Below are 18,088 nucleotides of genomic sequence, written 5' to 3' on the forward strand. Positions count from 1 at the left end.
ACCACATGGCACAGCTCAGGGTCAGTTTTCCAAAAGATTTAGTGCCAGTGGCAAAGCACTGGTGGAAAACAGAGCTCAGCACAAACCAAGAACCATTATATTATGTTGCCAGTGGTCTTGGAGAATTTAGATTTTTCCTTAATAAGAAACAATTCAGAGGTACAACCTCCTTTAGCTTTGCTTCAATCCTTCAGCTTGGCAGCCTTCAGTCCATTGATGTGGTTTGTGTGCCAAGTCTCAGCACAGTTACAGCAGTCTATCAACCCATGAATTTGCAGAGCGACTGGAAAAGACGTCTGAATTCTGTACTGAGTTTTGTAATAGCAAATGTCAGACCTCAAGCTGGAACGTTTTTAAATAGTTCCACGAATCCAGGACAGCATAAGAAAGACAAAATATAATTTAATATTGGTGAAAAAAAAAATAAAATCTGTTTCAAGAGCTGCAAAATGTAATAACAAGAATATCTTTCTATCTCTTTGCATTAACTGTAACAGACCTCTCTTTTCATGAGAGGAATTTTGTCACTAGCTCATCTTTCTCTGCTGCATCAAACAGAAACTGATACTCCTTACAATTGAATTCTTTCACATGTGTTCACACTGAGTTGTTCTCCACACTGCTATCAACTCCCTTGCAGAACTGAGAAGTCAGTTCCTTTTCCTGGATTAACTCACACTGCCAAGATCCATTTTCCACTAGATGCATTTCCCCAGCATTAACCCTCAGCCTGGTGTGAGATTTCTGGCAACACCTGCAAAGCAATTTCCCTGTCTTCCTTCAGACCGTCTTTACAATTTCCCTTCTCTCTGAAGCCTACAAAACAATTTGTCTATGGTTAAACAATTGAGAAACTGAGATTTGTTTGTAAAGTGGATTGATACTGGGCTATTGTCTCTTTCTTTGGTTGTGACTCATCTGTTAGCTCTTCTGTTTATTTGCAATGAATTATCTTTCAGCAAGGATGAGCTTTTTCTTTCTGGTTCCACACCTAGGCCCCATAAGAAAGGGGCCTAACTTTTACAGTTATACAGTCTCCAAGTGATACGACAATGCAAATAATAAAAATAAAACCAGCGTCTTGTCTATACACAGAACCAAGAATTTAAAGTTGTAGGTGAACTTTAGTTTTGTATCTTTGTAGCTTTGTATTTCCCTAGTATCTTCCAAGCCTTTTAGCTTGGAAGAGTTCAAATGCTTGAAGAGTTTAACTACTTCTTTCAAGTTTACAATTCACTCACCTCCTGCGAGTTCAGGAGCATGTCCAGGTTATCCCAATCCTTGTAGAACATTTGTTCTTGGTGTATTTTCTCCAGCCACTCCTTCTTCTGTTTCCATTCATTATATACATTCTCCTTCTCTTCCAACACAGCTTGTAGCTTCTGCTGAATCTGAACACAATTTCAATAAAAACTCGTGTCAGTTTTATATCCCATGGACCAGGGTAAGGTGTGAGGAAAAAGGATTAAGTGGAGTAGTGGATAAGATCCTTAAACTGCAAAAAAAGTACACAACAGGAAAAAGTACAAGTTCTTGCACTTATATTTGGGCAGAGAGATAATCAGAGGTGCCTCATTTCAGGAATGAAGGAGTGCTTCTTACAGCATATGTAGCAGTCCAAGCCAAGGGCAAAGGAAGATAACTGCTTCTCAAGTGTACCTTCTAGAATCAAATCCTAATTCTTCATTATCTTTAGTAATAACAGTGCAATTATAACACTTCTAATTAGCATAGGACAGATACTTTAATAAGTTTACAACATAGCATATTCTCCTTATGAGTGAATACATGCCTCAATGTTAGACTTTGTTTAATTTTGGCTTCCAAATTTTGCATATCCACAGGCTATCTGTAAATTATTTTTTCCTACATTTTTCTACAGGCAAAGGGATTTACAGTTTGGAAGATTTCTAGTTATCATAGTAATACATTGCAACATTCAACAATTTTCAAGAACTAGCTTGGTCAGGTGGGAGAGTAATTTGCGTGAACTCTGCAGTTTTATGAAGATATTCAAGAGATGTCAGGGGAGAAGTAAACTAGTAGGTACTGAGAAAGAAATAATGCTGTGAGAGTCTTAGAAGCTCTTTAACTTGAGTAAATTGACAACTTGATTTCCATCTCTCATTTCTGGGGAATTAGAACATACCAGCATAATTAATTACTGCAGAAAGTGTTTCAATAAATTTTTAAATTCTCTCATAAAATTGAGTGTCTTTATTCTTTGGCAGGTTTTCATACAGCCTGGCCTGGTATGGATATAGCACTGTAACATGATGCAAAGTATTTGTGCGGCAACCCAGTTTGGGAAGTGGACAGAATTATCATCATTGCTCAGAACAAAGAGAACTTCTCAAATAAGCCCTGCTTTGCTAGAGGACACCATCAGGAGATGCCGGTGTTCATCTACTGCTAATGTGGGAAATGGAATAGATGTTTTTGTGTCCAAGCTAGGCAACACACTGAAGCAAATGTAGGTCATGCATATGGGTAATGTGTGAGTGGAAGCATGCATTCGTATGCGCACAGTGTGATATACTACAGAATGATAGTTACACTCCTGTTGGGTAGCTGAATGTGTGTGGCTGAACTCAAATAAGCTTCAATTACCTCTTTTGATCCTGTTTCCTTATCTTGCAAGAGTGACTGTCCTAGCTGTACAACATGATTATACTTCTCTTCTCGTGCTTCAATCTCTGCCAGTAGCTGTTGATGCTGGGTAAGTCTCAGGCTGCTGGTAGAGATGTCCCGAATAGTCTCTTTGGCTCTCATTTCCCTTATTATTTCTGCTGTCCATAAGAAATAGTCCCATACCTGAAACCCAAGAAAATGTGAAAGTTGAGGTTAGATTATCAGGCAGGAAAGTCATAGGCCAACCATTCAACTTTAAGTGAATAATAGCCAATAAAATCACAAGATAAGAAAGAGAATATTTCAGTAGCGCTTGGGGTACTTCTATGAATTTTAACAAGGGTGGATAGCATGACTACAGGAATTTCTATATATGTGTTAAATCAAATATGTTTTGTAATACTATAACCATAATCAGTCAATATTGTATCACATCAATGACAACATAGTACCATATATTGCCCTTTAATCCATTATCCTTTAGGTGTTTTCTGGTGTATTTCTTCACAGAAGATAAATTCTCTGTGACTTAACTTTAGCTAATACAAGTCTATTCAAAACTTACGTTGTACACATATTCTAAAATGAAAGTCAGAATTTTTAAGTGACAAACAGACACACCCTAATAAGAGGTAGATAAAGGGCAAATCACAGGTCAGCAAATATTGCTTAAGCATATCAGAACCTGCAAGATTCAGCTCTTTATTTGTGTAACTATATGACTGAGATTGGCACAGAAAAATAGTGGTGGGAGGAATAAAGATGTAATGCTAGTTTACTTTCAAAATCTGATGAAACAATAAAGGTATTTACAATACCTTAAAATGTCCAAAGCATTCAGCTTAGGCAATTGTAAGCATGACAGTTCTAAATCAAATCTCTGAAAGTATTTTTTTACTGTGAGTGAGGGAACTTGTGCAAATAAAAATAGTTTGACATTTTCTGTATGATTTTTTCTGCATGATTTTTTCTGCATTTGATTCTGTATCTTCACCAGTCCACTTACTTCAGGTGTCTCATTTGAATCTGTAATAGGTGTTTTGCTCTTATGTGTGAGTTGGTAAAAAATAGGAGTGCAAAGGACTGTACTGGGGATTAACTGAATTTTGGTATAGTTTGATCCTGTTTGGGTTAGTTTATTCAATTCTGAGGTGGTAAATGGTCTTTTAGGTTTTCAGTGTATTTTAGAAGACTGTTATGTATACTAAGAGCTGAACAAAAGAGTTCTTTTACTGCAGAGTATGAAAAATTTTGTGAATGACTGCTGGGTGCTCCGCTGAAGGAAACTATGTAATGGAAATAGCTTCTTGCTTGTTCCATTTTAGCAAGGGACTTTTATCTATATCATGAAAATTTCGCACAGCTCAAAGCTGGCTTGTGAACAGTTCAGTGAAAAAAACATTTTCAGAAAAGCACCACAAAATTGAAATTAAGTAAGCTAGGGTCCTAAGAGTTTAGATTTTGAAGCCAAGATACTCTTTCCTTAAAGGTAGTGAACACAGCTATGAAATGATTCTTTAAAAAGACCATGATCCGTTTAAAAGGGCCTACATAGTGCACATGTATTGGTGTAATTTTGATTTGCAGAACTAATCAGTACATAGCTGGATGTCACTGTAGACACTAACACTGTATTTGGCACTGCAAATGTCTAAGAATCCTCGAGATTTTAAGCTAAACACTAGGAAAAAAATCCATAAATCTCAGGATTTTAAGGCAGTGGAACAAGTCAAGAGCCAATGAGAGGTTATTGTACTGCCACTGCCAGCAATATTTAAGGATAGACTAGGTATCAGTCTGCAGGAAACTCCTAAGCAGAGCCTGTCCAAGACCATGCACATCCTAGTAAAAACTTCAGAACAAGAACCTCAGATCATTCAGAAATATTTGGAGTCTAAGTCTAAATTCCTTTTCCTCGACAGACTTGGAGGATTTGGAGCCCTCTGCTGTTAGTGTGTGCTGTCAGGGCCAGCTCTGCTATTTAATCAGACTAAGTGTATTTGATGGGATTCAAGGAGATACACCAGAGGATTGTGTAGAATCCTCACGTAATAGAAAGGCTGCTTTGTTTTTGTTTCACTGCTTAATCTACGTACAATTACATTCAGCAATTTGGGTGATGTTCTGCAACAATGCTGCTCTAACCAACCCTAGAGCTACTGAGATTAGACATGACTGTATAATGCCATTTGGACAAGCTTAGCAAATTTGCAGAAACAGCCCTTCACTTCTTCAGGAATTATTATCAGAAAAGGAGGTGAAAATTGAGAGGACCAGGAATATTTCTTGCCAGCAGACTGACATCAAAGAGACAGTGAAATGCCTAAGGCATAATGCTATCCGGGCACGTCACTGAGAATACAGCCACCTGGCTTTGTCATTTTGTTTTATGATGTTAAGAAAGCACTTTAATGACTGTGTAGTCCTCTCTTAATCACTGACAGATTTATTTATTTTTTAAGGTGTTCATTGCTTGTAAATTTACCAATGAAGATGAAAGGACACATTGCCAGAGTAAGAAATGGCCTATAGTTCTGCCATTCAGATCACAGGATGTATCACTGCTCAGTTCAACTAAACCGTTCAAGAATATAAAGAATGTAAAGGTATTCTGGAAATCTACACTAGCAACTTCCTTCATGATAAAAGAGGACACCCTTGCTACTTTAGTACCTGCTATGCAGTACTTGCAGCAATTACCTACTGATCTGCAGTGTTATAGCTCAAGTGCCTTCAATGAGACTCCTGACATTTGCAATGTATTCCATAGCAAAACACAGCTCAGTGATCTACTGAGTTCTTTGGAGACAATGCTGCTGTGCATTTGCGGGTGGTGGTATGTTGATATATGCATGTCACTGTGTTTAAGCAATTTGAGAGGTTACTGCAAAGACCAGCGAGTAGCATTGGATACATTCCATGAATTAAGTTAACTGAGGGTTATTGTATGCCCTGAGAAAGAACAAACTTTTAGGCATTTTAATAGGGAATCTAACATCTATTTTTATTGCTCTTACTCACTTTTTGGTAACACTTATGCTACTCCTGTGAAACGATGACCGTTTCTGACAACTATCAATTATGCTATAGACAGTTGGATACAGGCTTTCCTTCCTACAGAGGGTAAAAACCTTACCCTCTAACACCTTTTAAAATAGCTAGAAGCACTCAAATACTTGATTAATAACACAGATAGCACATACAGCCATTTACATCAATCTTTGCAGCTTAGATGTACACCCATGATTCACACATATTGAAGGTATCCTTCCCCTGCGTACCAATGGACAGAAGACAGAAGTGCTTACATGTGCCTGAAACTGGTAAAGCTTGTATGCTTGTTCCAGAAGTTTCTTGCGCAGTTCCACTTTAGATTTCAGGGCCTTCCAGTTGGTCACTATTGCCTGCTGCTTTGATTTCATGTCTGCCGCCTGCTTCTTTGAGCAATGGGCGAGCACATGATCTGCAGATTGGATCAGCTCCTGCAGCTATATGGAGGGACAAAGAAGAGAGTAGGGAAAAGAGAGTCAGAGAGATGCAACTAGTATCAGAAAAGTACAATAAAGGCTATGAGAATTGTACATGAAACTACAACTTAAACATTTTCTAACCTAACTTTTGTCACGCTAAAGAAAAACGTTCCTAATTTCAGTTCTGTGGAGTAACAGTGACATCCAGTGTTTGCTAAGGCTCATCACAACAGTGATCTTTCAAATAAGCAGGCAGATTTTATTTCTCCTTTTTACAATACCATTTATTATGAGTAATGCAAGTAATAACTAACTGTATCTCGTTTCCCCAGTGACCATATAGAATAACATTTTCTTCATGCATATTTCATGCTTTCTTACCTTTAAAAGTAACAAGCATCTGGTGGGATCAGTTCTAGTGTTACCTGCTGCAAGGCCAAAACATGAGGCCATAATACTGGGATAACTACTTCATATGCTATGTTAACTATACCGTTGTATATACTAAACAAATGGTGAAGAGAAAACTCATATCAGTTTAACTGGTCCAGTCGAAGCTAAGCAAAGCCCCAAATACAAGCAAATTGTTTTCATAAGCTGAAACTTTTCATAAGTTTGTATAATGAGCCATATCCTTCTCACAGTCCACTTCCTACAATGCTAAACGTGTTGAAAATTCCAGACTGCCCCATCTTTCCTTCTATAATCCTCTACAGTCAATCAATGCATGTTGTGTTCAGTGAATATTCAGTTTCACTGAACACAGAACAGATTCTGGATGTTTCCCTGTAATTACCTGGAACACTTTGAAGAAGGCTGTAAACACATCATAAAGCCTGGCACGACCACACATTTCAAACAGCATTCAAAAATATCCCTGTGAATCAGTTCAATAGTCAGCTCTTATTATAATGTGTCCTGTATTTGCAATGCTCTAAATGATCCACTTTATCATGGCTGTAAGACCTTGAACACGTTAAAAAAGCAGAAGACTAAGGAAGACCTTTAGAGATTTCCAGGCTTTCACAGAGCTACACATTAAGACAATAAATGACTATCATTACCTGCTGCTCATTCCCAGACAGCTCGTGCTCCAAGGCCACATGGTTCCGGAGCTGTGTTTGCACACCTCTCATGTCCTTAGCAACATCATCTGGAATACTTTTGGACTTCTCCTAGAAGGAAGCAACCAGAGAAAGCTTTGTTACTTTCTACTTCCAAGCAAAACACACTACAAGCCCACTTTAATCACTTTGTGTAGTGCAACCGTATTGTTAAGGACATCCTGGGTTACTAAACTACGATAGGTAAAAGGAGACAGAAAAATCTGTTCCAGTACATCTGTCCTAGTAACTCACTTGTAAATATCTTAGTGATTAAGCTATCCAACTGAACCATGAGATGAAGGTTCAAGACTTTCCTTGATCAGACAAAACAGGAGAATGTTTTGCAGACTTTTGTTGGGAATCAACCTTGAATAGCTACTGCAGTGGCACAGAGTGAATACTTAATGGAGCATTAACAACCAGAAGTTTCAACCCATTCTGTAGGAAACAGGTGGTCTATTGTGAACCACCTTTAGATAAAAAAAATATTATAAATGCTTAGGAAAGATTACTGTAAAGATGAAATGGAGAAACCATCACCTAAAAGGGGACTTAAACATTTATTTAGCTCAACAAAGGTTCTGAGGGGATGTAGTTGTCACACAGACATACACTGTGAGCACAGCAAGGAGAAAGAAAAGGCAGTTCAGCTGGAGGACAACATTGTTGCTAGAATAAAGTTATTAGAAATTTGCTCCAGGTCGGTTTAGGTGAAAATTAGAACATTCCTAACCATTGGAGAAATGCCTTTCTGTAATAGATTCACAGGCTGATTTGGTGTACCAAAAATGTATCTGAGAATTATAAGAAACCTCCACAAGTTAAGCTAAAATAAACTTCGAATGAGACTTTCCCATTATTTTTTACCTCAATATGGGCCAGAGCATCTGTCAGATCTTGGTAACACTTGTGAATCGCTTCAGCATCTCTCAGCCGCTTACCTCGGAATCTGGTAATTTCCAGCAGATCCTCCCAGGAGTTCCTACAAGTGAGGATGCAGAAAAAGACCACATAAAAGGAGTAAAGGAGACTAACAGACTGAAGACAGACTGAAAACAAGTCCTTCTCTTACTTTGTTTTTCATTCCTGCCATGAAATTCCCTTGGAGCAATTCTCTGAGTGGCAGCATGTCTTTCACCTTACTCTGTTCATGTTCTGCCTGCTCCAGGCATTAAAATAGATGATCCCGTATAAAGGTCCGCTTCAGTATGCTTTTCAGGTTTTATATGCAGGACTTGGAGGACTGATTCAGACTCTACTATTCCTTCATTAAATATTCTCTTTTGGACCAGTTTGGACCGATACTAAGCATAAGAAGCTCAGAACACTTTGATATTGTTCTGCAGAGCAGTTATGGGATTGAAACTTGAAAATCAGAAGCAATAAAGAAGCAACTAAACTCTTAGCTTTTCAGTTAGGTGATCCTGTTTCAAAGGGCAAAGGAAGTTCATTCACCCCTTACTTGTAAAGCACCTCTGACGTAATTGACAAGAAGCCAAATCAGCAAGCAGATAATGTCTGAACTGTAGTAGCCTATTTTTAAACAAGGCATGGCAGCAGTGAGCAAACCACATATTTTGCAATTAGAGAACTGGGAGGGCATGCCTTATCCTTGTCTAATGCCTTCTCACTTCCTCCTTGTTGAGAGTGAATTGAAAGGACAAAGCTTCATAGAGCTAGCACAAGTCTCCTACCTCAGCTCTTTCTGCTTCTGCCGAATTTCCCGGGAGTCAGAATGCCCACAGTTCAGCAAGTTGTCTGCCAGCTGCTGGCAAGCCATAACTCTTTTCCCAGCTGCTTCCAACTGAAGTTGGAATGTGTCATATTTGGCACAAAGTTGCTTTTGAAGGAAAAACAAAAGTAACAAAACAAGCATTTTGAGTGCTCTCTTTTGCCAAATATACCTACTGTACGTTTGTACATACAGTACAAAACACAGGTAATAAGATGATCATATTCAGAGATGGAGAAACTGCAGAGAATGACTCCAAAACCCATGAGGAGATACAAACTATTAGCAAAAATATGAAGTCTGCTATGCAGATGGGAAGCAGGAACATTATTACCAGGGATAGACACAAACATTCAATGTACAATGAGTTTAAATTATTAAATTGTATGTATTTACTTCATGAATGCAAATGTGTGTTCAGTACTGTAACTGGATAATGTAGTCTGATTTTAAGATTTAAGATACAAGCTATTTTGAAATAAATTATAAAAACGAGGATTCTGAATGGCTATTGATTCATAATGGGCTGACATTATTTTCTGTGCCATGTGAAGAGGTATTACTGTAGATGTCTGTACATCAGCATTTATGATGAAAGAAATCCTTAATGGACACCACACTGAAATATCTGGTTATTAAAAATAGAAAGGAGTTGCTTCTGAAGGCACAGACATTTTAGCATGCAGTTGTTTCATGCAGCTCAGCCCCCATGGTGACAGGAGGGAAGTGTTAGGCAAGGCTGCTTGCCTGTCATAATGAGTCAATCCTTCCCACCCACTCTTCATCCTTTTCCCTCTTTATCTCCCAGTTATTTATACTTACTTCTTACTGTGTCTTATACGTTTTCAAGGACAAATTTAGAATCTTTTTACAGTCTTACTACATATAGTTTGGTTGACTTTTGATCTGTTACTCAAAAACCTCACCAAAACATGTTCATAATCATTTCCATAGTCTTCAGAGCTGGCTGTTTGTTTCTGCTGAGTGATCCAGTCTTGCAGATCTTCATATTCTCGTAGATACTCATGTAAGACAAGAGTCTCATCCAGCTTCTTCCTTCTGTGGGGGGAAGGAGACAAGACAAGATTAGACCAAGGAGGGCACTCAGTAGCATTCTTCCTACTAAACCCCCAAAACCTCTCACCATCAAGGCTCATTCTCTCTAATGAAAGAGCTGACATTTTTTCTCAGGATTAGAAATTATGTTTGTAGGATGAGAGCTTCAGCCAGGTCAGACTGAATGGCTGAGTTTCCAAGAAAAGCACTGTGCCTAGCTGAGCTCACTCTCTGGTTTTTTTTTTTTTTTTTTTGTTCTTTTTGGTTTGGTTTGGTTTTTTCCTACTAGAATACTCTTAATTTTTTTCCAGGTCTGGAAGGAAAATGAGAAAGAAATCTTTCTAACCGAGGGTGGTGCATCAGAAAGGCAAATGGGAGGAAATCTATTTATGCAGTTCTGCTCATATTGCCAGTTCAGCAAAATTGCTGCAACCTGCTGCATATTTCTGGTTGTCGAGAGTATCTTATAATACAGGCTGAGGTATAAACAAAATACCCATTTTCCATCTGCTGACACTGTCTGGCCATTGTTGAAACATTCCAAGAAAGTTTAACCTAGCTTCCTTGTAGGAATCACAATTGCTTGTTACATGAGATGTAACCTGCTGAGAGAATCCACCAAGGACAATGCAGGTCAAAGGTACAAACCAGAGCACCAATGAGGCACCATAAGACCCAGATAAACATTAAGCATGAATGAACACAAAACATTTATGTGTTCAGCAAACACAAAAAAGATTTCTAGATACTGAGTATTTTCCTGAACTTTTAAGTCACAGAATTTTCTATTGATGCTTTTATTTTTTTAATTGTAAACAAGAATAAAAACGAATTATACAATACTAGCATTTCTTCTAGGTTTAATTATTCTAGTACTCAGACTCTATTTGTTATTGTATTTGCAGAGCCCCATTCCTTTTCTGAGTGAAATTTTTGTGGAGGAAAAACCTGAACTGTTCAGTTACTTGTTCCTTCCTGACAACAAAACAGAAGTGCTAAAAAATCCTGTGTACAAGCAAACTGTCCTGTTGTAAACATCTTACTGTAACAATAACAGAAAGGAAGTGAAATGAAAAGTAAATGAATGATCAAAAGGAAAACCTTTCCTATATACTAGCATTGCCACTGGTCATATAAACAACTGCAATTGTCTCCCTTCTACTATGTAATGAATTAGGTAATTTTCAAGCACCCTTAAGGACACCTTTTAAAAACATTTTTTTTCCCGTTTGATAGCCATTCCAAACGCCACAAAGGTAAGTCAGAATGTGGCATCTCAAGTCACGTTATAGGCAGATGATGAAGGGTAAAGAGGAAATTTTGGAGCTTCAAAATCCTTAATATATAGCCAACCTCCCTGAATAAAATGTAGAGTTCTTGCTTAGCAATTATGAAAAGCTCATAGGTGCATGCGATTCTAATACAGAAAGAAGTAATTTCCTAAGTACAATTGAGAAAAGAGGAGAGAGTGGATATGATCTGAATTCCAGTGAGGTAACTGGAGATAAACTTTGTTGAATTCAGTGGGCTTTGAATCAAACCTAGGATCCAAGGGGTAGTTCTAGTTTATACCTTGCTGCTGCTAGTTCTTGCAGCTCCTGGAGTCTTGACTGAACTTGTTCCTTTGGTGCATCAACCTCAACACACTGGATGAAGCCCACTAGAGGAAGAGTTTGGGCACTTTCACTCAGTTCTTTCATCAGATTTTGGTAAATGGCAATCTCATGCTCCAGTGCCTGACAGAGAAAAGAGTTGATTGAGAGCTGGTTGTCCAAGATATTCACTGTTTGAAATTTTGCACCAGCCTACGGTGTAGTCATTGAGACATTAAAAGAGGAGAAAACTTTCTGGAAGCATGTGACATTTCCAAGACTTGATCAGTTTTAGATAATTTTCTAGCAACACTTTTGGAGGGGGGAAAAAAAGGTGTACATAAATTCAAACAAATTAGGTGAATAAATTCAATTAGAAATTCCTGATGCACTATTACGCAGAGAAAAGCATTCCTGGAACAATATCTGTATTTTGGATTTTAGGAAGAAATCCAAGGCTTCTGCATTCATCTGTTGAGACTGAACAGGAGACTGAACTGATCATAGTCAGTTTTGGCCTCAAAAAAAAAATAAGATGAGAATATTCACCAGTATCCTTTTTCCCCAAACTGCATTTTTCCCAACCATATTAGTAAGCTTCATTGATCTTTTCTATCAGTGCATTCATGTGTAGACACGCATCAACGCAAAATATCTTGTAGATGGCTGGACACTTGAGTACCAATAAAACAGAAAATCTTACAACTGCAGACAGACCAGAAAACCAGGCCAGCATACAGATTTTAAGCAAAGAAATACCTTATGTTTCTTGAGGAGTTTCAGTGTTCCATCTTCATCCTTACCATAGTCCCTGCTCGTCACAAGTGGGTATTTTTCTGCTATCCAAGCCTCCAGGTCTGAAGTATTCATTAAAAACTATCAGTTAAAAAGAAAGTTAATCAGTTTCTACCTTAACTTTCAAAACACTAATGTCATCTTTTTGACCTAATAAATTCGATGGGGAAGGTGCGCTGTAAGATTTACTGTGATATTTTATTAAATAACAAATAAAGAATATTTCATAGGAAGAACTACTATCCCACACTATTCTGCCAAATCATATAAAGGAGAAAGAAGTCACAGGGTAGAAGACTTCAGTACTGGATAACTAAGATTTTCTCCATGCATCAGAGCTCTGACAGTAAGTTTCAAGTTGTCTCACTTTTCTTTCTTCACATCAGTGTCCTTACTTGACCCTTCCTTCACCTTATTCACTAAGAGTAGGGCCTAACTGTAACATCACTGTGATACTTCTCATTCCGCTCCATGAGAAGTTCAAATCACCTCTAAGAATCAGGTTTCATAAAGGCTATAGGAAAAAAGAGCCAGATGATTCAATTCTCCAGGGAACATACTGCAAATGCCATTTATGTCTACAAAACTGTATTCCCATGAGTCTGGCATCACACAAGTGAACCGAACACCAGTCCCAGTGAAGCTGTTCTGTTATTCACTTTACAAGTTTGACCCTCTTATTTATCTGAAGAAGCTACTATGTAAGTACATTGCTGTAATTTGTACCTCCTGGAAGCCAACTGAGTGCTGCAGCTGCTTCATCCTTTCCTCACAGGCCTTCTCCAAGCCCTGCCAGGCAGTCATCAGCTCCTGGCATTTCTCACTTATTTTCTGAGCTGATGGGTGCTGACCTATGACCATTGCCTTTCCTTTATCCAGGACTCGCTGGACTTGCTGTTTGTGGGCATTCACTTCTGCCTGCAGTTCCTGGGAATGAGATAAAAGAAATAATAGGAATAAAGGAAGGGTATATGAGGACAATGAAATTCTATATGTTCCCAGTACTAGGACAGTGGGCAGAGCATAGCCAGGGGACACAAGGACTGTCTATTTCTACAACAGCTACAGCCTCACCACTAGTCGCAGCCCCTCTTGTATAACGCTCTGCTCTTGGTGCTGCCATTGAGGGAGAACGTAAGAGTCTGTAAGGTGGCAGCAGACATCCCTTAACTTCCCTCAGCATTAGTCACCAAAGTCCTCTGCTTGGTGCTCTGGTCTGGTCCTACCCCTTCTCCTTACCAAGAGCCTTCCCCTGCCCAGCAGCCAGGGAGGTCTGGGAGAGGAAGCAGGACAAAGGATGAGACACAAAGATGGTGGATTCAGAAGAAAGTGTTGAGCTGCTGATGGGAACATAAAATACCCCAGAACATGAATGGGCTTGAGGATGATGGTAAGAGACATTGTCAACAGTACCATGAAAATCATTAGAATCCTGCTTCATAAAGCCTCCCCACTGATCTTATAACCCTTCTTATGGAACCTGCAATCCAGGTACTGTAATATTCAGTGTTGCCTGTGGTGCAAGGCAGTGCTGAGGTGCCCCAGGGTTGTGAGGAACTGCTACAAAGAACCAAACTCTCCAGAAATCATTGTTAACCTGTCTTTACAAATATATTGACTATGGCTTGTTCAAACCATTTTGTAGCAGTACAGAACTAAAAGAAACATCAAACGGCTGTTATATACTATCCAAGAGAATGCAGTGTGCACAAACCCCAAGACTACATGTATAATAAACCAGTAAGCACAGAACAAAAATAGGACAAACATATAACAGTCACAATATTCAACCCATATCAACCCACAAAGTAAATAACTTTTTTTCTATTTAACATGAGCTACCCTAGCTTTTTATCCACTTTTAGTGGGAAGAGCTACAAAATTTTCATAATAATAACACCGCAAAATATATCAAATTTTGCAGTTCCCACAAGAATTTCATGTTTGCTCTGGAAACAGAGCCACTTTGCTGACTTGTCTCAATCCTCTGGAGCCGTTTTAGCTGGGCTAGTGATGGAATCCATGAATATACTCATTGAAAATGTGACAATACATTTTGCTTGCAACTGCCTTCCTGGAGATAAAAAAGTGTGTAGGTGCTGCTTTGCAGGCTGAGGTGAAATGGGATGTGCCAATACGCTATAATGAACTTGGTTAAATGAGTTACCTTGTGCTTTTGCAACAGGTTTTGAGCCACATCCAAGGACTTCCCGCAGTTGGTGGAATGGGCAATTGGCAATCGCTCATTAATCCAGTTCAGTTCCATGTCATGATAATGGTAGAACTCATAGAGATCCACTGCAGCTTCCAGCAACTTATGCCTCTCATCAAGAGGTGCTTGCAAAGACTCAAACCTAGGTGTCACCCATCAAATATATGTTAAAACAAAGCATTACCCTGGTTCTGCCAAGGGAATTAGGCTACAATACCACTATGAAGATTAGAAAACACTGGACACTCCTTCGCAATTAAATTTCAATGGTTTGTACTGACTGCATATTCAAGAGTCCCTTCTACAGAAGGCTACTTTTGGCTAGTAGCCTTACACAGTAACAGTAAACATAAGCAGAGGTAAAGTGATTACATTTTTTAAGTCCTAGGCTTGTACTGTGATGTTTTAAGGAACTAGTCACTACTGAGTGCTGGATCACTGCGCCTCTTAGAAACAACCAGTGGACTACCTGTGGATAAGCAAAAAGCTAGGGGAGAAGTGCAGTAGACAAGAGAAAGGTCCAGTAATAAAGGTTGAGGTGGGTCAACAGGCAGCTTTTCTAGGAGGTAAACCAAAAAATGTTATTTGTCATATAGGGTGGAGACAAAAAGAGAGTGACTGCTCACCTTTTCAGATATTTTTGTGTTTCATCCAGAATCCTCTGCGAGTTAAAGTGATTGGTGGCCATTTTCCTTGCATGGAATACAATGGAGTTCATTTTCTCTGCCAGTTCACGTGTCTCATTTTCCAGCTGTCTGTGCTGCTTGAGTAGATCACGGCTGGAGCGCAAATCGTGGCCTGTCTCAGATTCCTGAAGAACTTTCTCAATTTTCTCTATCTTCTTTTTTGCATCCTGCCAGGAAGAGGTTACAGCACACTTGTACTGATGCTTCAACGTCAATTTCTTTCACTCAGCCCCTCCCACAACATCTTCCTCAACATAGTTGTAAAATCCGTATGTCCTTTCTCTGTAACATGATGCCAGGAGTCTCTAAGAGGCATCTCCTGGGAATATTTTGGTTTGCACATTATTTTGGAATAGTCTTCTCTCTGAGGCACAAAAGCACATCATTTAAAACAGCCTCTTTGAACTATCTTCAGTGACATAGTGCAAAACAATCTAACAATCTTCAAAGGCTTCACATAGCAGCTACAACACAACAGCAGTTCCATGACATGACTAGTATCAAAACAGCTTCAAAGCACGTTGTTCCTCTTATACAATTTGCCTGAATGACAACATACTTAATACAGTGCCATGTCACCAATCCCAAACTGACTCCAAGTAAACAGTTATGTTTGCAGAGCACTGACCAGGCAGAGAGTTTTGACTATTTTCCCAGTATGGAATGGCCACACGGATATAATGCTGAGCCTGAGTTCAACAGCACTGTGTCTTGGTGCTGTGCTGGCACTGTTACCCTGCTCATAGCTTTGGAGTGAGCTTGGTCAGCATTATAGTGGGTTTTCTCTCCTGAGACTGTAGACAAAATGGACACCTTAAAATACACTCTCATCTGGATGATATTCTGCTCTTTTTTGTGAGGACTACACAACAAAGCAACCAGGCTTCTAGGTCATTCCTCCCCTCTGTTCCCCATCACCTCCTGACCTGGAGCAGTTCCATGAGCTGTTCTTGCTGCCCAGCTTGTCTCAGCTTGTCACCTCGTTCTATCATCTTGGAATACAACTCCTTCCACTTCTTCTGAAGCTCTGTCATCTTCTGCTGGATAGAAACTGCAGCATAATGGTTGTCTTGAATCAGTTGATTTCCTTGCTGGAAAAACACAGCACATCATTTTTTTTTTTTTTTTTTTTTGAGCAGGTCAGTGCCTATGAAATGTGGGACAAAATGAAAGATTCAGCTCCAAAACTGCCTTCACCTTTATCAGTGTTGCAAAGTGCTCTTCATTAGCCATCATTTCTTTCTCAGCAGCCTCATGCCGCTTCAGTTTGCGTAGAACATTTGTTGGATCACGGTAGGATTCATCTGAGGCAATCTTGTACTTCTCTTCCATCCATATCAAAAGTTCAGCAGCATCACGATTAAACTCCTTACAGAAACAAACAGGATTAAATTGATTCAACTTTGGAGTATTTGTGGGTTTGCAGTTTGTCCTTGATGTTAGGATCAAGCCCTGATAGACTTTTTTCCTGACTGTTAGAAACTGTGATGTATTTTCACATAAAAGTTGTTCTACATAATCAACAAAACTGAAGAGGAAAGAACCATTGATGAGTTTTTAAGCCCTAAGAGTAATGTTACTTACTCCCTTTATTGCCACATTACTATCTATTGTATTTGTCAGTGAAGGTTTGCATTTTTCATAGATTATTTTAAACGTAAGTGGTCCAGTCCTCCAGTATAACTTTGCATCTCTGCATTGGAAGCTAAATTTGGTGCCAAAAGTACAGTTACTGTAAGTAATTGTGCCCAATTATTAAGGGACAGAACAATAATAAGTAATGAACAGAAAAAACTCATTCAGTAGAAAAAACATTTTGTTGATATTTTTAATTCAATATTTCCATTTTTGTTTTGGTATTTTGCTATGGTTGTGACTTTGTAAGATTCATGACCAGTGCATCACCTGCTCCCTGAAGAATGAAATTCTCTGTCACATAGCCAAAGAGAAAATGAACTGCAGTAGGAATACTCAGCAGTTTCAGACTTTTGCCATATTAAGACAAAGGGTAAAACTACTTCACACATGCCTGACCAGATCTGCAGCATCAGTCCTTTTACCTGCAGCAGTAGGGAATCCATCAACCTCTGTTTTCTCTTGGCATTGCTTTGTATCAGCCGCTCCCACCTTTGCCGAAGAGTGACCATTCTCTCTTCAATACTACCAAGAAAAACAGGAAGTCCGATGCAGTACTAGTCATATTGGTCCCCCTTGGCTTAACTGTAGTCATGACTATGATATAAATAGAATCTAGTTCAACGCCGCTGTTAGCAGGAGGAAGGGATACACATCCCTGTCCCATGATCATGCTAGGTTCATCTGGACAGCAGCTACTGCTTGCCAGCTGCTCTGGATTTTCCTTTTGCATGGCTGTGTTACATCCGTGAATTGCAGTCATGTAAAACACTCAGACCTTTCTCTTTCCCAGATATTCCACCTAAACTAATAATTTTCTCTGTGATGCAAATGCAATGAGGCTCTGGAATGGCCTTCTCATAGTAGTAGTGCTGGGAAGAAATCGGATTTTAAGAGCAGTTTTGTAAATTTGTGCAAGGAATTTTCAAGACATTATCACTTGTGATCATAACATAGTCTTTTTTGACCCAAGAGGTCCATTCTGACCCTGCATTTCTGATTCTTATTTAAGCAGAGGTCCCCTTACTAGATCCTACTGGCTCTGGCACAGTGAAAAAAATCACAGATGACATTTAGCTTTAACAAAAACATGAAGCTGCTACTGATGAGTTATTTCCTTGTGAAGTCTTCTGTAACTTTTTAACAGCAAACATCTAATATGTGATACCAATA

At 39.0% G+C, this 18,088-nt stretch overlaps 1 protein-coding gene across 1 annotated transcript in view; it reads right to left on the reverse strand.

Moving 5' to 3' along the window:
* SPTBN5 (spectrin beta, non-erythrocytic 5) overlaps positions 1-18,088 on the reverse strand; it is a 95,107-nt gene that overhangs the window by 51,297 nt on the left and 25,722 nt on the right. Inside the window, exons 20-34 of the mRNA XM_065682870.1 lie at positions 17,341-17,440; positions 16,478-16,648; positions 16,207-16,371; positions 15,221-15,447; positions 14,550-14,736; positions 13,109-13,309; positions 12,347-12,463; positions 11,568-11,731; positions 9,866-9,998; positions 8,902-9,047; positions 8,075-8,189; positions 7,166-7,276; positions 5,940-6,119; positions 2,611-2,814; positions 1,242-1,391 (exon numbers count right to left, since the gene is read on the reverse strand). Coding sequence (XP_065538942.1) covers positions 1,242-1,391; positions 2,611-2,814; positions 5,940-6,119; positions 7,166-7,276; positions 8,075-8,189; positions 8,902-9,047; positions 9,866-9,998; positions 11,568-11,731; positions 12,347-12,463; positions 13,109-13,309; positions 14,550-14,736; positions 15,221-15,447; positions 16,207-16,371; positions 16,478-16,648; positions 17,341-17,440 — 2,371 coding nt within the window. The remainder of the gene's footprint in view (positions 1-1,241; positions 1,392-2,610; positions 2,815-5,939; positions 6,120-7,165; positions 7,277-8,074; positions 8,190-8,901; positions 9,048-9,865; positions 9,999-11,567; positions 11,732-12,346; positions 12,464-13,108; positions 13,310-14,549; positions 14,737-15,220; positions 15,448-16,206; positions 16,372-16,477; positions 16,649-17,340; positions 17,441-18,088) is intronic.

This window comes from Lathamus discolor, chromosome 6 (assembly GCF_037157495.1).
Source record: "Lathamus discolor isolate bLatDis1 chromosome 6, bLatDis1.hap1, whole genome shotgun sequence".
Classification (NCBI taxonomy): Eukaryota; Metazoa; Chordata; class Aves; order Psittaciformes; family Psittacidae; genus Lathamus; species Lathamus discolor.